Source organism: Trachurus trachurus (assembly GCF_905171665.1).
Source record: "Trachurus trachurus genome assembly, chromosome: 13".
Lineage (NCBI taxonomy): Eukaryota > Metazoa > Chordata > Actinopteri > Carangiformes > Carangidae > Trachurus > Trachurus trachurus.
In genome coordinates this window covers 12,312,916-12,340,914 of record NC_139892.1, presented here as the reverse complement: position 1 = coordinate 12,340,914, position 27,999 = coordinate 12,312,916, and the positions used below count along the sequence as shown (strand labels likewise).

The 27,999-nt window shown below is 44.6% G+C and overlaps 1 protein-coding gene across 3 annotated transcripts; it reads left to right on the top strand.

Moving 5' to 3' along the window:
* pax3b (paired box 3b) lies at nucleotides 1–27,884 on the top strand. 3 transcript variants are annotated; one of them, XM_083984425.1, is made up of 9 exons: nucleotides 1–513; nucleotides 1,017–1,252; nucleotides 1,409–1,538; nucleotides 1,820–1,963; nucleotides 18,424–18,623; nucleotides 19,518–19,683; nucleotides 20,167–20,351; nucleotides 24,738–25,017; nucleotides 27,621–27,884. In XM_083984425.1, exons 1-9 carry the CDS (start codon nucleotides 429–431, stop codon nucleotides 27,653–27,655), a joined length of 1,461 nt encoding a protein of 486 aa, XP_083840551.1. In that variant the 5' UTR covers nucleotides 1–428; the 3' UTR covers nucleotides 27,656–27,884. The 3 variants fall into 3 exon arrangements, with proteins under 3 accessions (XP_083840551.1, XP_083840550.1, XP_083840549.1); XM_083984424.1 differs by having other exon boundaries at nucleotides 20,161–20,351; XM_083984423.1 differs by having other exon boundaries at nucleotides 20,161–20,381.
* The last annotated feature ends 115 nt before the right edge of the window (nucleotides 27,885–27,999 follow it).

Genomic DNA, 27,999 nt, shown 5'->3' with positions numbered 1-27,999 from the left:
ACAAACAACAACAACATTATTTTCGAAGCTCAGCTGCAGCAGCCGCGAACCCAGGCGACTAAACCCGAGGAGACAGACAGAGACACAGACACAGAGAGAGGAACCGACTCCCCATGCGCGTCCAACAACACATCTGACTGACTTTTCCTTCTTCTTTTGTCGTCATATCTGTGCTGCTCGGAGGGTCGTGGCCGGATAGTGAAGGCTGCTCCCCGGGCGCGGCTATCACCCACAACCCGAGGCTGCGACTGTAACCCAGGGAGGATTTTTTATTATCATCATTATTGTTATTATCATTATTATTAACGGTTGAATCCGGGTGTTGGAGGAGTAACAGCAGCCACAGCGACAGCCTGCCCCCCCCCCCTCCCCTCCCCAGCCAGGAGGAGAGAGATCCCAGCAGGCACCGGGGTCGTGGTGGTGGAGGTATGACTGCGTTGGCGGGGTCAATACCCAGGATGATGCGACCCACGCTGGCTCAGAACTACCCCCGCAGTGGCTTCCCACTGGAAGGTAAAGCACCACACGTTAAGAGGCTTTTTAGTGAAAGTTAGAAAAAAGTCACTGTTGCTTCTAAACAACTTTTCATATCCTACTTGTCTTGTCCCAAACATGAACTCATAAATACAAACTCTTCTTTGTAAACAATTAGTTTCCTGGCAGCAAAAGTGACATTTATAGTAATTTACTTGTTATTTTTATCCATACTTTTGTGACTTATTTTACTTTTTTCCTACAAAAAAATGTTGTTGAATTTGATCAACTTTTAGTGAACTTGTGTGCAGTTGTGTGTAATAATATATTTTGCATTTTTATACATAATTATAATATTTTAAGAGGCTAATTTTATGAAGTAGCATATTATTTACAGTTTTAATAAACTAAATATTTACTGTCAGCCATTTTTTGCAGCGTCAAAATAAAACTTGATGTGTTGTTTTTATCAGTGCATTGAGCTCAGTTAAGCCTCGGTGTGTGTGGATCCTCTCATATATTATAACTCTGATCAAACGCAGTGTCAACCCCGCTGGGTCAAGGCCGCGTCAACCAGCTCGGAGGAGTTTTCATAAACGGCAGACCGCTGCCCAACCACATCCGACACAAGATCGTGGAGATGGCCCACCACGGCATCAGGCCGTGCGTCATCTCCCGGCAGCTCCGGGTCTCGCACGGCTGCGTGTCCAAGATCCTGTGCCGGTACCAGGAGACCGGCTCCATCAGACCCGGAGCCATCGGAGGCAGCAAACCCAAGGTGAGGACCACGGAGATGAAGACTTATAGCACATGATAACCTGTTGATATTCAGCTTTTGTATTATTGTTTTTATTCTATTTTTTATAATAGACTGTGTATGCAATCATGGTGCCCCCGGGTGAATAAACACTGAACCTTTTTCTGACCTCTGTAGCAGGGAACGACGCCGGACGTAGAGAAGAGAATTGAAGAATACAAGCGGGAAAACCCGGGTATGTTTAGCTGGGAGATTCGGGATAAGTTACTGAAGGATGGGATATGTGACCGCAACACCGTGCCTTCAGGTAAAGAAGGGCAGAAATGAACCAAATTATTATTATTATAATAATCATTATCATTAATAATATCATTATTATTATTCCACATGTTAAAATAGTAAAGTAAGGAAAACTTTCTCTAATACAAATCTGGAAAATATTTCTAATTCCTAATTTTTAACGACCTTTATATATATATATTATGCATAAATATATACATATATTTTTTTATGTTGCCTGTAAATATATATAAATATATTATTGTTTTATTTTTAACTGATGAGCAGTTTGTGGCTCCACCTTTGCAGTGAGCTCCATCAGTCGCATCATGCGGAGTAAGTTCGGGGGAAAAGGCGACGAAGAGGAGGATGAGGAGGAGATGGAGAAGAAGGAGCTGGAGGAGCACGAGCGCAGGGCCAAACACAGCATCGAGGGCATCCTGGGAGACAGATGTGAGTGCAGCTATCTATCCATCTATCTCTGTCAGAGTGTTTGTTCCTGTTGCACAGAACAAGTTGGCTGCATGTTGTTAACACACACACTCACACATACACACACAGATTACAGACAGAGCTCGGTGGAGTCAGAGGTTTTTATCTGGTATAGGCCTATTTTTTTTATTTAGCGTTCAGCTGCTAACGTGTGTGTTAGAGCTGCAGCTGTGTGTGGAGAGGGAACAGGTCGTTTATTATCTGTTCTTCATCTTCAGTGTGTGTCGTTTCCCGAGAAGCTGCGGCTGCGACGTGTTGATTGGTTTGGAGCAGAGTTTAAAGCAAAGTAAAGTTGCACGTGAAGTTTTTAAGCATGTTGTAAAGTTGTTGGATGGTGAAGGGGTGAGGGTGAGGTGGGGGCTGAGTGTGTGTGTGTGTGTCGTCCTTTGTGAGGAATTCTTTATCGACCATATCTCTCCTGCTAATGCCTTTCCCATGAGGCCATACCGTAAATCAAGCAGCAGGTGATGGCTCTGTGCGGGAAAGTGTGTGTGCATGTTTGTGTGTGTGTGTGTGTACGTTTAAGTGTGTGTATTTGTATGTGTGCATATGTGTGCATATGTGTGTGTGTGTGTGTGTGTGTGTGTGTGTGTGTGTGTGCATGTGTGTGTTTAACTGTGTGTATGTGTGCGTGTGTGTGTGTGTGTGTGTGTGTGTGTGTGTGTGTGTGTGTGTGTGTGTGTGTGCAGCAGTGGTTTAAAAGCAGTTTGGTTGAATGGCCGTGTTTCAGCAACTCTGCAATATTAGGGTGCAATCATTTAAAGAGAAAACATTAAAACTTTAACGCAGCATTAAAAATTCATCCGCCACGTTTAAGTGCATCGCGCGTGAGAATATAGTCCCTCTTGCACGTCACTCTGCGCGCGTTGTTTGTTTTATGGTTTAATCATTATTTTTATGCAACAAATCAATTTTTATTAGTGGTTGAAACGGTGATGTCCACACTGTAAAAAAAAAAAAAAGAAAAAAAAGAAAAGAAAAAGAAGTGACCACCTGCAGGACTCAGGGGGGAAATTAAAACTTTAAGTTGTTTCTTTTCTAGTTTTCTAAAGTGATTTAAATCATATTTATAGTATTTTTTGTGGGTGTTTTACAGTGTTGGCTCAGGCCTCAAAACCTTCATGGTGAAAACCGTGTGAAGCAAGTGTCACAGTCCAGAGAGTAAAACATATTTCCCTCTATAATTGGAGATTTGCGAGCGGTCTCGGGCTCAGTTTCTCTGCAGCTCCATTAGAACCAATTAGACCCATTTCAACGTCGGTCACGCTCAACTCGCTCGTTTTAACTCAAACAGCTCAACTTTTTTTTTTTTCTTCTTCTCCAAATGAGCTGAGTTAACACCAGTCGGTGCGAATTTAGACGCGAGAAAAACCAAACTGATGATGATGAGGATGATAATTTGCGTGTCATCCATTTTTTTTTTATTCAAATAAAACCAAATTAAATGTTTTTTCCCTCCCTCTCCCCCTCTCTTTTCCACACGAGAAAAGTTAATTATACATTAAAGTGCAGTTCAGAGAAATTGAAACGGGCCATGGCTAATTCCTGGAAAGTAGATGAGGCAATTAACTCAGTTTAACTACATAAATATGACTAATTTAGAAATGTAAACAGCCTTTTATTGCCTATAATGAGATAATAAATTAATAACATGGATCCACCTGAGCATCTACAGACTCCATCTCTTCTCTTTCCACTTTCTTTTTTTAAGCACTTTATGCAGCGAGGTGTCAACATGTGTCCCATCAGGAGAAAAAAAAAAGTGGAGGTGTTGGTGTGTGTGTGTTAGGGGGGATAAAGGACCAGTGTGAGGAGACAAAATGTCCCCCAGATGAGTTGATCAAACATTTGTTCAACGGTTTCCATCTCCTCACAAAGACACGCCTCGCGCGCACAACGGGACGCTCGGGGATGAACTTGGGAGACAAAGGCGCGAGAGTCTATTTGGGGCTCACGCTTGGGCTGCGCGCGGACAAAAGGCCAGCTTGGAAACAGCTTTGGGCCGCGGCTGATAGAAGAAGGAGAAGTATAGATGGAGTAGATGAAGAAGGAGAAGAAGAAGGAGAAGAAGGAGGAGGAGGAGGCAGGGCCTGTTTATAATTCAGACCGGAGAAAAAAGGAGGAGAAGTGGAGAGGTAGAGTAGAGCTCCTCCACAGAAAAAAGAAAAGAAAAAGAAAAAGAAAAGCCCAACAAAACACATTATGAGGCCGCAATGAAGGATGAATTATTCAGCGAGCTGCTCCGGCACCGTTCACCGAGAGAAAATGGCCGTTTTCACCTACAAAATGTTTCCTTTCGGGGTCGGCCAAAGAACGCGACTGCCATTCACACTGACAATGGAGGCCTCTGAAATCCACTCACGTATTGCTGGAGGATGCGTGCTCGCCCCCCCTCTCCCTCTCAACCTCCACCCCAAAAAGGCCTGTGCACACGCGGAAGAAGAAAAAAAAGTGCACTAAACGCTTAAAAAAAAAAGACACTGCAGGTTTAAAGATGCGCAGAAAGTTACAGATCTGTGCCAGTCAGGCTCGGGAGCGCGCACGCATATTTATGAAGAAGGGAGAGAGAGAGTGTCCGTAAAACATAAAACTTGACAAGTCAATAATAAACTCTCAGGTCCCAGATAGACGCTGTAATTTCGCCTCTGTAATATGTGATGTAAAAATAGCTTTACGCGCTGATCTTGGTTTTTCTGACTTCAGTAATTTCCTCCGCGTCCTTTTTTATTATCGTCACTGATTTAAAATTAGAAAAAATAAAAAATAAACGACATTGTCCGATTGATGGAGTTCAATGGTCGCGTCTGTCATAATATTCAGACTGTAATTAGTCAACACGAGCTATTATATGAGCGCATCCTGCTGCAGCTCCATCACTGTTGCTTTGATGAGTCGCCAGTCCCCTCCCCAACCCCTCCAACATTAATAATGTCTTCTAAATGATGTCGATATTGTGCTATGTCACATTTAATGACGGAGGGAGTGTATTAAAGAGTGTTTTTGGTGAATGGGGACCAATGTTCTCCCCGGAGAGCCCCGGTCTGGCCCGGAGCGCATGCAGCCTCACAATGGGGGCCCCGGCGGCCACCACCACCACCCGTCCTGCGCTGCATGCGCACAACTCCCAAAACTCACCCCCTCTCTCTCTGTCTCTCACCCTCCCTCCCTCCCTCCCTGCTCCTCCTCCTCCTCCACCACTTGCTCCTCCAAATCTCTTCAAGCAGATTAAATCGACTCCTTTATTTCATCTCACTTTCATCTGGAGAGGCAACACCGCCCCTCTCCCTCTGTTTCCTATTCTTCCTCCTCTGTTTCTCGCAGCCTGCGGCGCACAGCTCGTTTCATATCTGGGCCGCATCCTCCTCCTCCTCCTCCGGAGCGCACAAAGGAAAAGTCACTGCAATCCCACTAAGTTTCTAATTAAATTCATTATTAACCTTTGTTGAAGCATTGGTGACAAATATATTATGTCACATTTCCAACTTTCGTCAAAGCAGCACATCTGATATTTTAGATGGTATAGAGCCTGTCAGCAAATGAATTAACACCAAACTATCAAAACAGCGCCTTATCAGATCAATAATAGAAAATACAAAACCACATTTTCGGCCCTGTTTTTTATTACCTGTTGCTGACTTTTCTGATTAGTCACAGCTTTTGTGAATGGAGGCTTTAGAGCATTAAAGTGTTCAGTAAAAACTCTGCTGTCCACTTAATTGAATATTGAATGACCTATGTAATAATACCAGGCTTATTCTGTCTTGACGAGTAAATTAAACCACATTTTCTCTCAAATCCCAGCGCAATAAGTTAAAATATAAGTTAGAAATCCATACTCCATCCACCCCCCACCCAACCACCCATCCATCCATCCCTCATACCCCACCCCTCTCTTCTCCACTTTCTGGGAGATATTTATATATTTGGCTGTAACGCTGCAGCACCCTCCAGGCCTGTTGTTACTGGGCCGGCCCAAACTCCCAGCGTCAGAGTAATTAACCCTGGAGACAAAGTTAATGATTAAAACAGTCACGGTGTCCCTGCTGCTGCCCCCCACCCACCTCCCTGCCTCCCCCCTTCCTCCTCCTCCTCCCTCCTGCTTCACATTTTCACAGTGTATCTTTTAGAGTCCATACTTCGTTAGGTGAAATTAACCAGATAATACAGAGGAGCCTTGTTGAGGGCCGATACATTTCCATTTAGGCCAGCCACGTGTGTGTGTGTGTGTGTGTGTGTGTGTGTGTGTGTGTGTGTGTGCGCGCGCACAGACACACACACACATTCCACTCTGCAATGCAAACAGTCAAAGGGATAACTTTATTTGGTGAAAGGGGATCCTGGAAAGGGCTAATTGAATAAGCCCGGGATCTTTGAAAAACCCCTACCATGGTGAGCGCAGTCATCATGTCATAATTAGGTTTATTGAGGTGCATTCCTTCAATCTGCCTCCATTCTCCCGGGCTCATTGTATCCAGGGCCCGGGCCAATAGCCGGGGGACAAAAGGGAACCGTGAGCGAGACAATACATGAAAGAGCCATAAAGATTTAGTTTGGCTTTGTCACAGAAACGGAGCAGGACTTTGTTTGTGTAAATAATGCCCGTGAATGAAGGAAACTCGGGGGCTGCTCTGCCACTCGGGGTGAAGGATGGCGTGCTGCAAATGTAATATGTGGGCACACACAACTGGAGTGCTGCCAGTGAGCGGCTGGAGGAAGAGGAGGAGGAGGAGGAGGAGGAGGAGGAGGAAGAGAATGGGTGGAGAGCACAGGAGGAGCAGTGTGTTTAGTGGGATGATGGTGTTTACAGAGGCGTCTGAGTCCAGACTGACTTTTCTACTTCAGCTGTTGTCTGAGAAATTTTAATATCCAAATTTTTCAGACATAAAAATATGCAAAAGTGACATTTTATATAATTTACAGTTTGCATATTTTGATTTAACCTTCCTCTTGTGTTCGGGCCGGCACCGACCTGTTTTTAGGTTTTTAATGCATAAAAGTACCACATAGTTTTTGTTTACTGCATCAAGACCTTTTGACTTTGTCAGGAGCCTCTATTTAAACAGAATAAAAAAAATAAAAAAAATCACAAACTTGACATTTGTGTTGTTAGGGTCGGTTTCTCCCCAGTTATAACGATAAAAACAGTAATTAAAGTTAAAAATTGAAATCACGAGTGCAAAACCGACCTTTTCATGGATAAGGAAGCCTAACAACATAACCAAGAGTTTAGAAACAAATGGGATAATAAATAATTGTTTTTAGTGTGTTTTACAGCTGATTTAAGACTCGGGTCAAAACCGACCCCAACACAAGAGATGGTAGCAGAAAGTGAAGGTTAAACTCATATATTCTGCTGTTTCCACACTTAAAGAAACTTTTTAATTGATTAGTGATTAGTTGATCACCAGAAAGGATTAAAACATGTAATTTTAGGATTTGGTTGCATTTATCGGTCAACATTTTTAGGTTTTGCTCCTTTAAGTCATGAATAAAAAATAAAAAAAAGAAGTTCAACAGATGGACGAGATGAATGAAAATAACAGTGGAAGCTGCAGCTCCGACAGTTTCTGTCTCATCAGCTCCGACAAAGGACGGCACCAATAAGCTCTCGATGGATCCTTTAATAGCTATTGGCTATTAAACGGCCTGAAGCAAGAGTGCTCTGTCTGTCCGCTCAAAGCATGAATGTGTCGCTCAGTGAGTCTCTCTGGGCACGAGGGCAAAGGGGGACACGAGGGCCAAGTGGTGAGCACCAAATCACTCTCCTCTTACCCCGGGGCTCTCTCCGTCCCTCTGTCCCATCCACTCCTCCCCCTCCTCCTCCTCCCCCTCTCTCTCGCTCGCTCTCTCGTGAGTTTTTTCTAATAAGCCCATGCATGATGACTATTCAAGCATGAAAACATAGTTATCTGCAAATGAATGGCTGCTCTATGCTTCATTAAAGCCTCTTTTTCCTTTCACACTCTTATTGTGACCCTCTGATATCAATTCAAAGGGCAATTAATGAATGCACACCAACTTTGAAGTCAGGGTGATGTCTGAGAGGGAGGGGGGCATGTGTGCATGTGTGTGTATGGTGGAGTTGAGAGTTGAGGAGGGGGGGTATTTGGGGTATTCCCCCCTTCAAGACCCGCTGTAGCGCCCCAGCCTTCACCCGTGATGGACTAGTCACATTGAGCCGAGAGCGAGCGAGAGCCCCAAAGACGGTTTGAAGGGAGTGAAAGAGTGAAAAGGCCCAGAGAAGGTCAAGTAGAATGGCTCGCCTTAGAATAAGGCCCCTCTTTATCTGCTGCAAGTATGCACTATAGGCACAACAGCTGGGGGGGGGGGGGGCAGAGAGAGAGAGAGGTTGTTTTTTAATGTGCATGAGTGTGTTTGTGTGAAAGTAAGGAAGAATGTGTGCGTGTGAGAGTGTGTTTTCGTCTCGTATATTCGTGTGTTTGGGAGCTCGACAGCTTCTAATGTCTGTGGACGTCATTGTGCGTGTTACTCAGGGGGGGTGAGGGGTCGAGTGTCAAAGTTTACAGAGGCCAGCCAGAGGCCAGTAAATGCAGCACGGTGCTCTGATGCCACGGGGACGGGACGGGACAGGCAGCTGTCAATCAGCTGACTGATGAAGCCTGACTCTCTTCACAGAGCTTTGTTAACTAATTAGACCACAAGCTTTTTTTTTGTGTGTGTGTGTGTGTGTCGGGCTGGGAAAAGAGATTTAAAGGGATAATTCAACATTTTGGCAAATTGGCCCATTGCCATAATCCCTATAGTCACAGCAGTAAGTTTGTTACCTTTAATTGTCGGTGCAAGCTATTTTTAGAACAGCGGAGCAGAGCCGCGAGCTGCTCAGAGCTACGCTACGGAGGCTAATGGGATTTCTTGGTTTCCCTCATCAAACTCATCAAATACACAATCCAACAACTCCAAAACGCTCTGGTGGACAAGTTGTGACCTGCACATTCACCACACTATGAGATAATAACAGAACGTTACGAGACAGAGTTGTTTCAGAAGTAAATTCATGCAAAACAGCTGATGCACGTTGCCTTCAGGGGCAGTTTTTCGGCAAGCAGTCTCTGTATTTGCCTAGAAATCAACTCTGTCTCGTAACCTTGCATTATTATCTCATAGCGTGGTGAATGTGCAGGTCACAACTTATTCACCAGAGCATTTTGGAGTTGTTGGATTGTGTATTTGATGAGTTTGATGAGGGAAACCAAGAAATCTCATCTGTAGCGTAGCTCTGAGCAGTTCGCGGCTCTGCTCCGCCGTTCTAAAAATAGCTTGCACCGACAATTAAAGGTAACGAACCTACTGCTATGACTACAGGGATTATGGCAATGGGCCAATTTGCCAAAATGTTGAACTATCCCTTTAAGTTAATTAATTAAAAAAAAAAAAAAAAACTTTGTTTGACTGTGTAGAACCTGATTACAGGTATTTCCTTGTTCAAACAGGGATTCACTGCCAAACCGTTCCTCACTCATTCATTCATTCACCACCTGAGAGCTGAAGGTCGGAAACACAGATCCGCCCTCAGCCCTGTAACATGAATGCAGCATTATAACACGACATTACAGGCCTCGACATGACTTATATTACACTGAAAACCATAAATGAAACCGTGCTGGATCGGGTTCTTTACTTATTTTGTTTGAGGATGAGTTTAATATTAAATATCAAATGAAGACAAAACAGAAGTTGTGATATAATTGGTACAGATGTGCAGAGGGAGGACGTGTCACACTTCACACTGAACTCGACTTTATTCGTCATATTAGCAACATCACCGACGAGAGTCAGAGCCTGCAGCAGATCTTCACAAGACGCTAACAAACTGACTCATGCATTTGTGTTTTCACGCTTGGATCACTCTAATGTCTTTACTAAGAAAAACACTGACGAACAGCAAAAACTCTTCAGCAAGAGTCTTAATCAAAGCTAGGTGATGAAAGTGAATTACATTAGTGTTTTTACACCGACTGATAAGATTTCAAAATTGAAATGTAATTGACTCTTTAAGCCAAAAATATGAAAATAAAAAGGTTTTAGCACCTTCCTATCTTTCAGATTTCTGATCCGTTTGCTCGGGTCACTCTACTCTCAAAGTTTAGTGGAGCTGCAGCAGATCTTGGATCACGCTCTCACCACATGTCAGACGACCGGCCGCTGTTAATGTGTTCAAGAAGCAGCTCAAATCTTATTTTTATGGTTCTGCTTTTAATGAGTTCCACTTTTATTTGAGATTTCTTTTTTTATGGCTTTTTATATCTTACATTTGCTTTTACAAGTATCAGTAGTTTCTGACCACCAGTATCTGCTCTGTCGTCCTGATGTTCTTGTTTCTTTTAAAGCACTTTGAGCTGCATTTTCCCTTATAGAAATTAAAGGAATAGTTCACCAAAAAATGAAATTCATTCAGTCATTATTGACTCACACTCATGCTGATGAATACTCCGGACTAGTTTTTTATTCCTCAAAGTGCATCTTGGAGACCCAGGGGGGGGATTTGTAGTCCAAGAAATCCTTATATGAGAGTAATAGCGCCCGACACAAAAACATCCATAAAACTACACAAAACCATTTAATATTCCTCCTTACTCCTCGTCCACTGCAATCCAAGTGTCCTGAAGGGATATAGTCCAGAGTTTACTCGAAACAACGTCATTTAGGACATTTTTACAGCCTAAACAGTCCTGTATTGAATTTGCCTGGTGCGATTAATCGATTAATCGCATGACCGTGAGATACATTCAATACAGGACTGTTAGGACACTTGGATTGCAGCAAACGAGCGGTATGGAGAAATATTAAATGGTTTTTGTGTAGTTTTATAGACTTTTTTGTGTTGGCCGCTATTACTCTCATATAAGGATTTCGTTGGACTACGAACTCCCTCCCGGGTCTCTAGATGCACAGTGAGGAATAAAATATTTCATTTTTTGGTAAACTATTCCTTTAAGTTCATTATCGTTTTTTTTTTTTTTTGGGTAAAGTTGAGGGGAAACGGAGTGTGTAGTAGTTTGTGTCACATGAGTGGATGATTAGCAGCAGCAGTAGCTGCAGCCTGACAGCGGGGTGGAGATGATGAAGCTGTCAGACTTCCTCCCTGTCAGTGAACCTGCTGGCTGCTCACCTTGTTAGATCTCCAACCAGCTCCCCACTGAGAGTTAAAAGACAGGAGGAGAAGAAGTAGTAGTGTATGTATGTGTGTGTGTGTGTGTGTGTGTGTGTGTGTGTGTGTGTGTGTGTGTCAGGGGGCTGCGGAGGGTCGACTTTCCCCCTGTGGTGCTACAACAGGAAACAGGATTAGAAACACACGTATAGCTACAAATGACAGGTGATAATTTCCTGCTTCACCCCCCTCCTCCTCCTCCTCCTTGACGACCGCATCCAACGCATTTGTTCTTTTTCTTGTCAGGTCATTTTTTTAACTTTTTTTGCGCTGAAACGAGACTGTGATTAACGACAGTTTAATCTTGTGTGGTGACGCACATCATTGCTTTTTTTTTTTTGTATTTTCACACAACACACACAGTCGCAGCTCTGGCACACTCTCATATACAGGGCAGCTGTGAAGGTTGAAACTCCTCCTTAGCAAGTCAAGTGGGTTCAACCTCCTCCGTCATCCCCTCCCTCACACACACACACGCACACCATCTTTTTCTTAACCCAGCAGAAAGAGTCGCAGATGGGTCCATAAGCTGTCAGTAAAGCCATTATTCGGCCCAGCATCTGCCTGCCTTGACTTCTATATACTGTTTAATGCAGTCGGCCAGTCACTTAGTCCCCCGGCTGCTGAATAGGAGCAGCATGGTCGGCCCGCCCAAATAAATGCTGCGTTTGTCTCCTCTGCCTTTTGTTTTGTGTGTGTGTAGGGGTAGGTGGAGAGAAAGGAGGGAGGGAGGGGGCAAATGTGTCAGAGCCTCGATTTACCCTCAGTATTAACCAGGAGAGTTACTGGGATGTCTGAGGAGGGGTGTAAACAGTCCACATATGGTCCGTCAATTCCCCCAAGATCCCCCAAAATCCAAGTTTTGTCACATCGCCTTTCTCTCACACACTTGTGTACTGTCTCATGTCTCAGTGGACATATTTAAGCCTTTGTGTCCCCATCCAACTCTCCACCAACCCACCCCCCTTCCACACAGAAAAAAAAACTCTTTCCAACAGTCTGCTTCAGCCGATTCCTTCTTCTCCTCCTCCTTGGGTTTTTCTCTTTTTCCTGGGATGGCGTTTGCGCGGCGGGAGCCATTTTGGGGCTTTCTTGGCTCCGGAGAGGTTGTTTTGGCTTGGAGTCCCGTGCACTGTGTGCCTCTCAGGGCTTCAGTTTGGTTAAATTAAACAGTTTTCCTTTCTCCTCTAACCCCGTCCAACCCACCCACCTTCTCACCACCCCCCCTCACCCCTCCACCCCTCCTTTTCCTCCAACTGCTCGTCTCTTATTTTGCAGCTTAATGCTCCTCGGCTCCCGGGCGATCTTGCAGAGGCTGCTCTTTCCTCCTGCTCAGATAATTTTACCCTTTTAAGGCTCATATTTTCTCATATTTCGATGAACTGACAAGAGCCAAGACCACGTCTACAGCAGCAGCTGCCCCCCCCGCCTGCCTCTGCCCCTGCCACCCCTCACCCCTCCACCACCCCCAACACACTCGCTCCCTCTTAAGCCGAGGTGGAGCAAAAGTATACAGAGAGAAGTCAAGTGTTTACAGGGGCCATAAATACAGCATTTTAAGATATAGCATATGTATACAGGCAGGGAGCGATAGGAGGGTTAGAGTGGATAATTCGATTGGCTAAGGCTATTTGACGGTGCCAAATCGATGTGATCAGATCTTAGGGATAGCGAGGCGATGACGGCAAACGGGGCACTCTGAAACCACAGGTTTACACGGCTGGAAAGAGAAAAAAAAGGAGAAAAGTCTGGGAAGTAAAAGGGAAAAAGGTTTCACCCTCATCTCTCCATCTCCTCCTGCTCCTGTTGCTGCCGTCTCCTCCTGTCAGGAAAGGAGCTAATACGACGCTAAGATGCAGATTTGGTATCAAGCTTCATTATATTTCATGTGTGTTTTTATTAGTATTGACCACAGTTGGTTGAGCTGCAGGTTGGTAGATGCTAAACTGGATATAAAATGTACATAAAGTCGGGGGAAAACACAGTGTTGGGCACATGTGTGTGTGTATTTGGAGGACTGCAGTCTTTGGGTGTGTGTATGTGTGTGTGTTTTAGTGTGTTAATTAGCGAGCTTCAGGTGTGATTAGGTGGCTCCCTGTCGTCCAGGTGAATCCTCCTCATCACCTGTCTCTTTGACTGAGGTGGAGCGATGCTGCTGAATCTGAGGCAGTGGGTTGATGCTTCAGTAACGAGAGAAAATGTTTTTGTTTTAGATTCTGGTTCTTAAAGAAATTCAGGTTGTTGCAGTTTCCTAATTGGTTCATTTCCAAAGTTAAGGACGTCAGAGAAGCCGTTATCGATCAGGAGCTGGATTCATCACCTGGAAGTCACAGGTTTAATGTTGGAGCTAACATGGAGCATGTTGTGATCTGATGAACATACTGAACATGTTCATTAGTATCTCTTTGTGAATTTTGCCATGAACTAAAGGTTATATTACTATTTGTAGATCTCTATTGATATGACAGGTCACTGATCTTTAGACGTCTTCTTGTAACGACGAGGAAAGAAAAATCTGATTTCTTGTAATCACGTTCCAACAAAATGAGAAAAGCAAATAATTAAACGGGACAATTAAAGGTTTTCTCACTAATTGTAAAATCCAGTCTTATATAGGCAGATATTGCAATTTGGGTGGGAATGGTCATTTATGTTTTTTATATTCACTTCCAGGGTGTATAGTGCTGACAATGCACAACTATGTTGACACACACTTAAGCTGCTAATAAAGTTATTTTAACCCCTTAGGCATGGATGCAAATCCCAAGGGGATCAATTTCTGAAAAACATGAATTGTCACCCCCAATAGAAATACCTTAAATTATTCAACATTGAACAAATGTATTTACAGACTTCACTTCACATTTTAGATTCACATCTAAAAAAGAAATGATTGAAATGGTGGAACAAATAACCAGAAACAGAAATCTCTGGTCTCCTCCACTACGATGCAAATGAACGGGCAGTTTCTTACACAGACGCTGATGACATCAGCAGACTTTAAAAAAACGCCCCCCTCAAACTTAGGGCTTCATTTTGATATTCATCCATAATCAATAAATCATGCATAAAGTAGTCCCATACACCGCGTAGAAGCCAAAATATATTTTTGCCTGCCATTTTGCTTTAGGTTTTACGTCATTGCGTTGACACATTGAGAGGGTGGGGTTATTTTCTTTTATTTATTGTGTGTGGTGGCGGGAGTTTTGAACACAAAGAGAGAGAGAGAACTAGAAGCTCATATTTTTTGTTGACCGTCAATTCACCGTCATTTCACTTTACCATCTCACCATTATCATTATTATTACTTATTGAAATGACACATATTATTTTCCCCTTTTGCTATAACTGCTTGTTGGCTCTTTTTTAATTCTTGTTACAATAAACACTTTAAACTGATCGTGGACCCCCGTGGAGTTTTGGACGCGTCACAAAAGAGCTTTAAGTTCCTCAGTGGCTGAAGTTTGTTGAAAGACAGCCGCAACACACCGGGAGAAAAGGAAGATGGTGAGAAGAATTGGGGATCTGGGAGGGTCGGAGGGAGGCATTACATGCCCCTTAAAGACCCTTAAAATTATGATTTACTAATATAACAGTTACGTAAGCAGTGATACGCACTGTTGGCTGTTTAGGACAAATTAACAAGAAAGGTGAGCACAATTAATGATTCCCTGTGCAGTACTTTTTGAATGGTATGGCAAGTTGTGTTTTGGTGGCATGGTATGAGTTGTAGGAATCAGAAACTCCCCGACCGTGCACAACCTCAGCTCTGTAGTGACGGTTACAGCGTGTTACACACATGTAGCTACGTCGTGTCGTTGAACCGTCGTCACAGAAAGAAAAAGGAAGTGTGAATCTTTTAGAGTCTGTGACTTGTTGGGAACTTTCACCTGCGTAGAAAAGGACTCACAAACTGTGGATGTACGACAACGACGTCAACAAGAGCAACAACGACAACAGCAACAACGACAACGAAAACCACCACAGATGCCCAGACAGACTCTCTATCCCCACAGGGACATTTACATCCACAACAACAGCCCCCGTTGCCCCCTCAGGTGCTCTTACAGTTCCCTCTGGAGGAAGGGGCTGTGTGGTTTTTTTATTTTTTTATTTTTGGGAGGGATGTAGAATGCCCCCCGGCTGTGCCCCCACCCCCCATCTATCCCACCTCCTCCACCCCCAAACCCCTCTGCAGAACCTCTTTATGCCCCCCCACTCCCTCCCTCCCCTCTCAGCTCCCCCATGGGGCAGGTGACAGCCCTCCACTGTGAAGGGCCGAGGGAGCCATGACGGATTCCACAGATGGAGCGTGGAAATCGCCGGCAAAGACCTCGGCTCTGTGGAGCAACAAAGAGCCGAGAGTCAGAGAGAGAAATATGGGTGGAAAAGAGAGAGGGAGAGGGAGAGAAGGAGAGAGAGGGGAGACAAAGAGAGGGTGAGGAGGAGGGAGGAGAAGGTGGCGCTTGTTTAAAGAGGGTGGTGCAAAAAAAAAAAAAAAAAAAAAGTGTGTTTGTCGAGGCCGAAGTTCGAGTTTGTGAAAGTGAAAAATGTGCAAGTTGGATGTTTTCTAAAAGCCGGCGGCGATTTTCTTTTATTTATTTTTTATCCCATCCCGCTGAGGATCAGTGTAGCGGCCTGAACCGACGTCGCTATCGTCACAGCCCATCGTCTTATCTCCTTGTATCTTAACAGTAAAGTGATGTAGCGATCCAAGTGGAGTGGACTGGAGCAAATGAGCCCCCCCCAACCCCCCCCCCCCCCGCCTCACTCCTGCTCCGAGTTCCTCCGTGAAGGATCTGAAACCAGGACTTTATCACCACCAGACCGCCGGGCCGCCCCGAGACTTCAGGAGGTGCCACTCTGTCGCTTCTTTTGAAAAAAACGTCCTGAAACCCTGGTAGCAGTCATAACCGATAGGTAATTCCAAAGTGATTAAGGATTTTCCCGGCCGCCTCAGCTTTCCCAGGGCCCAAATCCCTGTGAAATGCTGAGGAACGTGCACGCTGCTAAAAAAGTCGCAGGGGGAGCGAGAAAGCATTCCTCGCAGCCCTCCTCCATGCAGGAACCGGAGGGGGAGGCTACAGAAAAAAAAAAAAAAAAAGGCCTCATCTCTTGTTTTTCAGCCATCCTGTCCCAAAAAACTCCCCCCTCCAACCCCTCCACAGCGCTCCACACCCCGAATTCCTTCTTCCCCTACACCGGCTGAAACACTGCAGCTCCCTGCATCTATCTGATCTGATGTGCAGCCATTTTTTTTATTTGCGTGTGCGGTCCGGCTAAAACTCACACATCTTGATTAAGAGCTAACAATCTACGAGTGCAAATATTGCAGCAGAGGCTTAAGGCTTATATGTCTCCATTTCTCTCACTCCCGCCCGCCTGCCCCCCCCCCCCCCCCCCACCCACCCACCCACCTTTGAAAATATTTTACTTATTGCCCACCTCATGCTTGAATGTTTCTTTACCAATTTGCTCCTAATGCATGTTAAGTTGACTCCCACTGCTATTGGTGTTGTGAGGAGAAAACCGCCGAAGGGGCAGAGAGGATCAGTTTCACATGAGGGGCCCTGAGCTATTTGGATTCTCTTGTATTTTATTGTTGCTTGCGAGGGGGAACTAATACAGTGTTGCACACAAAACTTCCCCCTAATGCCGAGGGGGAATTAATTAAGTGTAACACAAAAAAAGTGGGCGCTCTGGCCTTGGTGAACTTTTAGACTTGTGGGGATGGAGGATGGGGGGTGGGGCGGTGGGGGGGCACCAATGGTGTGTTTGAAGTGCTGAGTTAAAAACCCGAGCTGCTGGTTTATGGGACGTGCAGCACAATGGTGTTAATGCTGATCTGAGAGCGAGATGAAAAGTAGAAACACAAAAGCTGTCGAGGCTCATGATGTCACCGAGGCTCAGCCAAGACTAGGATAGCACGGGGCAAAAATACAACTTATACACACATACTCTCTAATTCAAATATAGGGCATTGGTTTAGCTACTACTGAAACATTAGATGCTTTATCGACTGGTAAATCAACAGTTAATGTCATTAATTGAGACAAAATGTAATTATTCTTTAGTTGCAGCTTCTCAAATGTGAGGATTCACTTGTAAAAAAAAACTTAAGATGTTTTTATGTTGAATCAAATCAAAGCAGCTGATAAAGGGTGGATGGTATCAACAGTATAGAAAGTACACTGGCATTAATTCACATTGTGCTCTGGATTCTGACTGTGGCAGCTCTGAAGTAGCAATAACATAAATGATTCCTCATGGCATTAAAATAACTTTAAACTGGTTTTGCATGTTTCCTTTTACCACAAGAATTGTTCTTAAAATATCTATGTAGCCTACTATGTGAAATGCTAGTTATACAGCTGCCATACCAGAAGCATTTATAAGAAAATTTAAATTTAAGATAAATTAATATGTGATGATATATTTCCTCGATGTGTGTGTAAAAGTGGATGACCTGTCTACAGCTCCATTACTGAGGTTTAATAAACAACATGAACACAGACGGACGTGGAGCCTGGTCACAACAACACGATTAGTTTAATAACTATTTCTACTTCATTATAAACTCATCGTATCCCGGAATCCACCTGACTGAACAGACACTTTGTTCTTCAAATGCTCCTGGATATAAACCCTACCATCTACACACACACACACACACACACACACACACACACACACACACACACACACACACACACACACACACACACACACACACACACACACACACACACACACACACACACAACGAAAGTAGTCACACTTGCATCTGCGCACACACACACAGACACACACACTCTTAAAGAATGGCCCCTGGATCCAAATTAGCCTTTTGTGTGGCTTTTAGTCCGGCGTTCCCCCTGTGGTGCCCTGGAATCTTGTCCAGTGGGATTATTCCTTATGGGCTCTGAATATTCCTCCTGAATGGAGGTCTGTTTGGCCACAAGACCATGAGGAAGACTGACTGTCTGTGTGTGTGTGTGTGTGTGTGTGTGTGTGTGTGTGTGTGTGTGTGTGTGTGTGTGTGTGTGTGTGTGTGTGTGTGTGTGTGTGTGTGTGCAGAGAAGAAAACACCTCCTTTGTATAAGAGGGTTACGTTGAAACAGAACAAATCGGAGTAACTTCCTGGTTATAAAAACTACACTTCTGCATTTCGAGCCTGTTTGATCAACTTCTGACCAAGTCTCATCCTCCACCTCCTTTTTTTTTGTGTCTTTTTTCGTCCGTGTTCGAGCAGCGAGTCACTCGGACGAGGGTTCGGACGTGGAGTCGGAGCCCGATCTGCCCCTGAAGAGGAAGCAGCGGCGCAGTCGCACCACGTTCACGGCCGAGCAGCTGGAGGAGCTGGAGCGGGCCTTCGAGAGGACACACTACCCCGACATCTACACCCGGGAGGAGCTCGCCCAGAGGGCCAAGCTGACAGAGGCCAGGGTGCAGGTACCAGACGACACACACACACATTTGTTTGGATATCTTTGGGAGGACACTCGTTGACATAATGTTTTCCCTAGCCCCTTACCCTAACCTTAACCATCCAAAACAAATGCCTAACCTTAACCATCACTCTTAACCTAACTCAAACTTAACTTAAACCTTTTTTAAAAAAGTCTTAACCCTCAAACAGCCCTTGGAAGGGGTCTGAGAAAGTGAGGACTGGCCAAAATGTCCTCACTTTCCCAAAATGTCCTCACGCTGATGGTTTAAAACTCAAACTGGTCCTCACATGTATAGCTATACAAGTACACACACATACACACACACCTGTTGTTGACTGTCAAGTTAACATGACAACAGCTTCACTCATTCACCTTTAACTCAAATGAAACATTTTTAAATATTAACCTTGTGCTTTTATTCACTGTCTGACCATTTAGAGGCAACCTGCTGGTCTGAGTTGGCTCCCACACAATAGCACAAACACACACACAAGCTCACACACACAAGCACACACACCTCTCATCCTCTGCTCTCAGGGGCCCAATCGGGACTTTCCTTTTTACTAATCTGGAGTCCAGTCAATTCTCCTCCACAGGCTCCATATGGGAAGTGTAAGCGAGCCCAGCATGAGCTCCGACCATATGGACACGGCATGTCACTCAACCAGCCATGACAGACACACACACACAACCACACGCACACGTTTCTTCTTCTTTTAATGCATTACCGACCTTAATTCTAGCTTTCTAGCTTAGATATTTGTCAGTTTTCCCTTGTTAAATGTAAATGCGTGTGTATTTGTCTGTGTATATGTGTGTTAAACTCTGTAGTCCAATAAGAACACGTAAACTAAACACACGCTGATCGAACGCTGTCATCGTCTCCTCCCTCCAGGTGTGGTTCAGCAACAGGCGGGCGAGATGGAGGAAGCAGGCGGGAGCCAATCAGCTGATGGCATTTAATCACCTGATCCCGGGGGGTTTCCCACCGTCGGCCATGTCCAGCATCCCCCCCTACCAGCTCTCTGACAGCGCCTACCCCCCCTCATCTATAGCACAAGGTACATAGAGAGAGTTGAGTTGATAGTGATCTGAGGATCAATATAAATAATAATAAATTATAATTTCTGAAGGAAAAAAAAAAATCAAAGACAGCTTTGTTCAGAGCTCAGTGACAATTTATCATTTCACCCAGAAAACTCAATGTTTTAAATTTGTGGTGGAAATTATTCACCACAGACTGACGCGTAAGAATTTATTTGAAGTTTTTCGAAAAATCACAAAAAAAACTAATGAAAGATTTTAGGTTTGTTTGTTTATGATGTTCATTGTATTCATCTGGAAAGACATTATGACATGAAATTGATGTTTTTTCATGTTATAGACATGTTTACAAATATATTTATATGGACCGCAGCTGTTTTGCTCCTGTTTAACTGATAATTCAACACAGCACCAACGCCTCATAACCATATACATCCCGCCTCTAACCACTTCTTTCTCTAACTTTTTTTCCCTTCCCATCATGCCTTTGGTACTGTCAGAGCCCCCCAGCACGGTGCACCGGCCCCAGCCTCTGCCTCCGTCCTCGGGCCACCAGGGCTCCGGCGCCGGGGGACAGGGCGAAGGAGGCTCCGCCTACTGCCTGGCCTCGGGACGCCACTCCTTCTCAGGCTACTCGGACGGCTTCGTGGGCCCCGGGGGCCCGGCTAACCCCATGAACCCACAGGTAAGACATTGCAGCCTGAGATGCGTTCAAGTTCACCAGCAGCACTGATATACAAGGCGCCATTTACAGTAACAAGTCGTTTTCAGTCTCACTTTTTTAGTAAATTTAGACTCAGAGGAACGTTTAAGGAGAAATCTGCTCAAACTGTGAGATTAGATTCAATAAAAATACTAATATTCACTAAGAAGTTAATCCTTTAACACGTTTATTTTAATCAAAAACAGGCACTGGGCTGATTATAAAAACATTAAGTTGATTTGAATCAGACGTTTTAGGTTTGTTAGCTTTTTTTTTTTTGCAGTGCACTAATTGGGCAGAGAGAGGTCTGTGTTCGGGAGCACGTAGCTCTGCAGACCAGAATAGTTTTACTTGCCACATCGGAGTTGGGCAGAATTAGATTTGGACATGATTTCAAAGATTGAAGCCGGTTGAGGTTCGCGTGATTTATCTTGTCAAAGGCACACGGCTTCACTGTAAATCAAGAGCTCAATAAGCTCGTGATAAATCAACACAATCTGTTTTCTTTTAAACCGTTTTCAAATAACGTTTCACCCCAGGTGTGGAGGACGTAACGTTCACACATACAGTATATACACACATTTTTCACCCAGTTTAAGCCCATAAACTCTGCAGATGACACACACTAGTAGTTTCGGTCACAGTTGCAGGAGGAGAAAGTGAGATGACACCAGAAGGACGCGGGACAATGGAGCGCGTGACAAATGAGAAGTGAAAAGACAATTACAGCCAATTATCCAGGCATGAAGTCCCAAGGTCTCTGCACCTAGACGCAGGGCACAGGCGGAGGAGACAGACCAGTTAGACGTCCTAACAGGCAGAAAATGAGATTTCAGCCCCGGCGCAGGCACCACTCCTCAGAGAGAAGGCCGCAGCGGCGCGAATACGCCAACGTGCATGGATATACACATACTTACAGATGCGCGTGCACTGCCCAAGTTTCGCATAATTACAGGCACACACATGCACAGTGTAGATAATTGATCCACTCCATGACATTTTGAGGATCAGTTAAGGATTTTGCAACATCTTTTACACAAATATTACATGACATGGTTGAGCAGCATGCCTAAGTCAACTTTTCAACCTTCCGTTTTAGGCTGCACCGACTGGTTACTGTAGTTTTTAATTATTTAAAAATACGAATTTTACACATTTTCTCACTGTTTCGTTGTGCAAGTCTGTGAGAGCGGAGGAACTCGATGTACGCCAGATATACACTGTGTAATGCAAACTATTCTATACGTTACAACACAACTGGATGTCATGGTCATGTATACACACACACACAGACACACTCGATGCCACACTGCAGCCCTGAGGGAAGCCTTTTTGCGATTGCATTCTTAAAATGTTTGCCTCCACATTCCTCCATGTGAAAGCACAGCGTCTAATTTATTTGTATATATTTCATACGGCGCAGGAGGAATGTCCCGTCTCTCAGAAGTCGCCCCCACCTCCTCACCCCTCCGTCCGTCCTCACCCCCTCCTTACATTCCCTGCTAACTCCTGGACGCACTGATTTAGGCCGCTGGCAACGGCAGCGCTCCAATGTGAAACACTGTGGACGGACAGGCCAGCAGAAGAGGCAGGGAGAGAGAGGGATGATGGGTAAACGCTGGCTACATGATAGACTGATCCCCCCCCTTAACGGTCGGGGTGTCACAGTCAGATGTGATGCTTGTCACAAACGATAATTTGTCCAAATAATCCTCATAATGTGATTATTTTACCACTCTGAGCCGCCGCGATCTCAAATCAAACATGTTTGACATTTACGATTCCAGACAGAAATAGCCGCAACAAGCTAAAGAGAGCGAGCAGAACAGGAAGTGTCACCGACCGGATGTTGTGTGTAGTTTTTACAGCTCACAAACATAGCAGCTAATGGTCACAGACGAGATACGTACAGTCTGTGCTGCTCTTTGCTGCGTAAAAGAGTGTTTTTTTTCCCCCAAAGTCGCGTGAGTTTCTGTGAGATCTCGTGTCCTAGATAATCTCCGTAGTGAAATCGTCACCACGGCCCGGCAGGTGTGTGTGTGGTCCCGTCTCGCGGTCTTGTTGAATCGTCTAAACGTGTGTGTGTTCAGAGGATTATAATGTTAAAAATCGGTTGAAACCATCCTCATGTCTGCGGTCGTGATCTCCCACGTTTTTGAAAACAGCTTCAGATTTGAGGGCGTTGAGGGGCACGTGTCCTCGGCGTCTCGCTGCTGCTGCTCTCTCTCCTTCTCTCTCTCTCTCTCAATTCCTTTCGCTGTGTTTTGACAAAACCTTCCAAACGCAGGTTAATTTTTTAGGAAAATGTTACTGGGCATGGGAGGAAACACAGCTCCCTCTTCCAAATCAACATAGACTCCTCCATTCACCTCCCCTACTTGGGAAATGATTTAAGCAGGACCATGTGTGTGTGTGGATGTAGAATAATATGTCACTTAGAGGGCCGAGAGGACCCAAAGAGCAGCGTACCTGCTTCTTATTAGGACAACTGGAGGAGCCTGGAGGCCTTTGCTGTGCTGAGAAGGACCTGGGATATGATGCATATATATATATAAATACACACTATATACACAGAGATATCTATGTGGAGGCAGCAGGTTGAGTTAGCGTTACTCTCTAAGTGACAAAGCCAGCCTCACTTCCCTGTTAACGCTTTACTGAGCACTTTGATGACAGACAGGTAAGCTGAGCGAGCGTTAAAGGTGAGCTGGGGGAGTGGGGGTCTTGCGGTATCTTGCGTCTGTTTTGAAACCAGTTGAAACACTTTGCCCCACGGCTCTTTTCCGTTCTTTTCTGGCTAAAGGAATACCCCCCCCCCTCACCCACCCTCCTCCCCAAATTCGATTATCTGGTTGCTAATAAAGACCAGGTCAAGGCGAGCTAACGGATTTCTCAAAGCTGCAAATCTACGCTGAGGCCCGAACGCCGGCTTCGAGCTCGCACAGACCTTCCCTTTGTGTTATCTGTGTCGACATATCTCATTCGGAGATAAGTTGTTATCTTGCGGCCGTGGGTTTTTGGAGCGGCGTCAAAAAGGAATTTTAGAATAAGCGGAGCTGTGGATCTGAGACAAATTGCTTAATTCTTCCTCTCTGGTGCTATCTCTGTCTGGGACGACGGGGCTCGCTGGCAGCCGTTTGATGTCCGCGACAGGGGGATTTCCTATGTGTGTCTGAGTGTGTGTTTGTCTTGCTGTCTGTGTTGATACATATCACATACGCTCCTGTGCTGCTGCGCTTAAAAATGACAGGTTTTAATGTGCGATAAACGCTCGTCACAGACTAAATTTTTGGGGCCGATGCCAAAAGAAGTTCTGATAAGTAATTGATTGACTAATATTCCTAATTTAAATAAACACAGTTTTTTTGCTTTTGCTTTTTCTTTCAAATATGGTTCAAACACTTGTGGTAAATCTGTTGTGGAGGCTCAACATTTTACTGTTTAACAATAAATAACTTTTATTACTCACTCTAGCCCGAGTGCAGCGCTGCGGTGAAACTCTTGGAAAGGCTTCCAGTGTTGTGTGGGAGCAAACCTATAGAAATGAGAGAACCACAAACTGAATAAACATTATTTTTCTCCTGTGGATCAACCAATACAGGGGCATTGTTTCTAAATGAAACCCAGACAATTTGCAGCTCGCCTGCGAAGTCTGACGGCATAAAGTCTTCACGCAGACGTTGATACTGAGATGACTGAGAAAGGCTCAAATCAGCTGATTAATCCATCAGGGGATGCACGATACAATATTATTACAATACAAACATGGCTATTTTTGCAATATCCCAAGTATTGTACCAACAAATTGTGATACACTGCGATTTATTACCATTCTGTGACTGTACATTAGGTCCCCAAAAGAAAGCTTTAACTTATTTTATCTAATAGGATCAAGTTCTCAGTCCGTCCATCTCACTTAAATAGTTTTTATTCTATCAAAATGTGATTGTTGAGCAGACTGACTGAAGTGCTACAGTTTTATTATAGTGCTTCCATTTGTGTTTGCCGTTTATATAATAACAGATCGATGCTTTCCACCACCGCTTAAAAAAAAAAAAAAGAAGATAATGAAATAGAAATAAGACGTTTTACAGCCGCGGGTCTGGGTTGGGGCCTGGGATGTTACAAACCCCACATTGCAATGATGAAATTCATCCTGTTTCTCATTATTCAATTGATGATGTCTGCTTGAGCAAACAAATGGACGGTGACCAACACGCTGTCTTTGCTCATTCTTAACACAAGTTAACTGTGTTAGCCACAGGTCCTGCCAACAATAGACGAATTCTCCGTGGTCTTCATCTCCCTCTCTCTCTCTCTCTCTCTCCTTCTCCTTCTTCTTTTTCTCATTCTTCTTCTTCGGATCAGGTGATGGGTCTGCTGAACCCGGGCGGCGTGCCACACCAGCCCCAGAGCGACTACGCCATCTCCCCTCTGACGGGTGGCCTCGAGCCCCCGGCCGGCATGGCCGCCAGCTGCAGCCAGCGCATGGATCACATCAAGGGCCTGGAGGGTCTGACCAGCGTTCCCTCCATGTCGGCCCTGCCCTCCCTGCCCAGCTCCCAGTCCTACTGCCCCCCCTCCTACAGCTCGCCGGGCTACACCGTCGACCACGTGGCGTCCTACCAGTACGGCCAGTACGGACAAAGTAAGGTCAATAGACTCCACCTTTTTTTATTTACAACTTCTGCACCCACACAAATATTCCAAAAGCTGTACACATGTGTTTTTGATTGATTGATTGATTGATTGATTGTCTCAGGGTTTGGAGATCGTGTGACCATAAAAACAATAACGCCACAGGATTGTTTTTTTAATCTCTGACCTTCAGCAATTCCAAAACCTAAAACTGCTGCCTTGTTTTATTGCAGCCTTTCACTGAAAAGAATTAAAATGAAAACATCTGAACCAAATCAGCCAATACAGTTTATGATTATCTGGCTTTTCTAGTCGTCCAGGCGCTGGAATAAAACTAAATATCTATATAAAAAGAAGGGCAGTCGTACATGCAGCTGACAGCACATACAGTAGGTAGCTGCAGCGCTGCCTGTTAAAGAGAGCGAACATTTCTCCGGGTCCAATCACGCCGTCTCAAGTGTTGGGGTTAATTGTGCAGATCTGATTCCATCTGTGAAGCGATGCCGAGCGCTGCGGTCGGGTTATAGTGCCGAGTCAGCTCCCATCAGGGTAAAGTGCAGCCGCCCTCGGAGAATACTTACCTGTCCGGCAGCGAAAGGCTCTTTTCACTTCACATTACTGTCACTTTACAGGAGGGGGGTTAAAATCAACTTCAAACAAGTCCACGTCCAACTCTGGAAGCAGCATCGCTCTGCGCTCCAGCGTGATTACAGCGGCCACCGTTTCCAATTTTGGTCCACAGGGGGTTTGACCAATCAGGTTCATCCACTGACCTCGTGGCAACCTCCAGACGAGCGGCCCCCTTCAAAGAGCGTGGCAACGGTCCAACGAGTCCGACTGCGTGTAGGCTCCGTGGGGCGGCAGGTATCGAATGAATATCTAACTTAATATCCGAGAGCAGCAAATGTCTAATGAAATATCTCGGTCAAATATCTCAAAGTCGACAGAATAAAGAATTAGGGCGACACACATGAAAAACCACGAGCATGTGGCACCGTGCGTGCACACGCGCCACCGGGGCGGCACGCGCACACCCACATACACCTCCGCAGCGTTACGAGGCCGAGCGAGCGAGTCCATCTTGATGTGATTAATCAGTGCGACTGGATAGCTGGTGTGCGGTTGGGTTTGGAGCGGCGGAGGAAAGGTCCTTTCTGGGGGTGGACGGATCCTAATAGCCTCTGGCAGGGCAGCGATTAGAAACAGGTGCTCGCACTGAGGTCAGCTGGGGAGGCAGCGTGGAAGCAGCAGCGCTCCAGGTTCCAGTGCAGCGGCGAGGAGCCGGGCCCGCGCCGCAGCCGCACAGTAATGACAGCGTTAAACACTTGTTTGTTTTTATTTAGGTAATGTCTCTGTTGCTAAGCAGGCGTGGGCGGGCAGGGTGTTTACCGAGGTCGCCTGTCAGTCAGAGTCTCTGTACTTGGTGCTTTTTCTGTTTTGTTTTTTTAAATACCTGTACAGTCGCAGTCACACAGGAAGCAGAAACATAAACCACATCGTCCACTGTGTATCGACGCATAGCACGAGTTTTAGCAGCATTTAGCACGTAGCCTCAGCTCTGCCACCAACCACTTCCCTCACTCCAGAAAAAAAAGCGAAATATTGTGTGTTATATTATATAAACTGTTATAACCTGTCATATGAAATATATCTAATTTGCCTAAAGCGCCTCACACTCTGTTTCATATGTACACCATGCGACCTTTAATTGTTCAGGATAGGATGATATAACTTAAAATCACCATATGTGTCATATTTTTTAAATAAAATAAATTACATTACAACTAACCACACTGCCACATGAACTCTATTATACACATGACTGCAGTGTCAGTTATTTAAAAACACTAAAGCACAGGCTGATTATACTTTAAGTTATGACCTTGTTAAGTTTCCTTTTCTTCACTTTGTGTGTATGTTTGTGTTGGTAGGTAACCGACAAGTATTTTATTGATATGTACTAAATTACATTGTTTAAATTCACACATAAAATCAGCGTTCTTAAAGAAATTGAGGTCATGTTCTTTATATTGTGTCTTGATTTTGGAGGTTTTACTGTAGGAGAAATGAGAAAGTCAGTTCTAAATAACTAAAAACTAAAAATATTTGGCATTGATTTTCAATTTTTGCGAAAATAGAAACAGTTAATTTGAGTCTTTTGTTTGTGCAGACTTGACTTTACGATCTCAGTGGATGTACAAATCATCACTACAGCCCTCGGTCGGGACACGATGGGAAGCTTAAAGCGCCTTGAGACAATGTGTGTTGTGATTTTGCAGCTTATAAATAAAAATTGGATTGAATCTACTGTGGCAGACGCTGCATGTGATGCATATATCCGATCTCATATTGTTCCAGTTTGTGTTCCCCCCCCACCCACCCACCCACTGTATTTTAACCTGCAGTTGCTTCACACTTCTGTTCTCACAGCTCTCTACACTGACCTTACACCCCAAACCGCTGTTAGCACATGCTATGCTAACAACAGCCATATGTTAGCGGAGTGGCACGCTAAAAAAATATCGGCCTAAAATTTATTACAGCCATATATCTCACCCGGTTTTTTTTTATTTTTTTTTTAACTCTTTCTTTCTTTCTTTTTTTTCTCTCCAGGTGCCCTTCCTTATCTGAGGCCTGAAATCACCTGATCAGAAACTTCAGACTTTTGTGTACAGCAGTGGAAGAAAAAGAAAAAAAAGAAGAAAAAAAATCTGCTCAAATCTTTCCGGACCAAACTTTTTCCCACCATGCACCAGGACACACGTTCACTACTGCAGGACTTATCGATTCTTTGGTGGAGAAAATGGACAAGAAATAAATAATTAAAGAAGGGACCACAAAGAAGGAATATCAGACCAAAAAAAAAAAAAAAAATACTGTGTGACTGTGAACATGCTGCATCGCTATAGCAGATGACCAGCAGAGGTGTCAGCGCTTATAACGTGGTGGTCGGTTCGGTCGGAGTTGTTGTGACCAAAGGCCAAATAAAAAT

Bases quoted from the DNA above. Each gene is read 5' to 3' on its own strand.
- pax3b (XM_083984423.1), top strand. From the start codon at position 429: ATGACTGCGTTGGCGGGGTCAATACCCAGGATGATGCGACCCACGCTG. The intron at 1,964-18,423 runs GTGAGTGCAGCT...GTGTTCGAGCAG, and splicing joins GGGCATCCTGGGAGACAGAT to CGAGTCACTCGGACGAGGGT. The intron at 20,382-24,737 runs GTTCACCAGCAG...TCTTCGGATCAG, and splicing joins GCAGCCTGAGATGCGTTCAA to GTGATGGGTCTGCTGAACCC.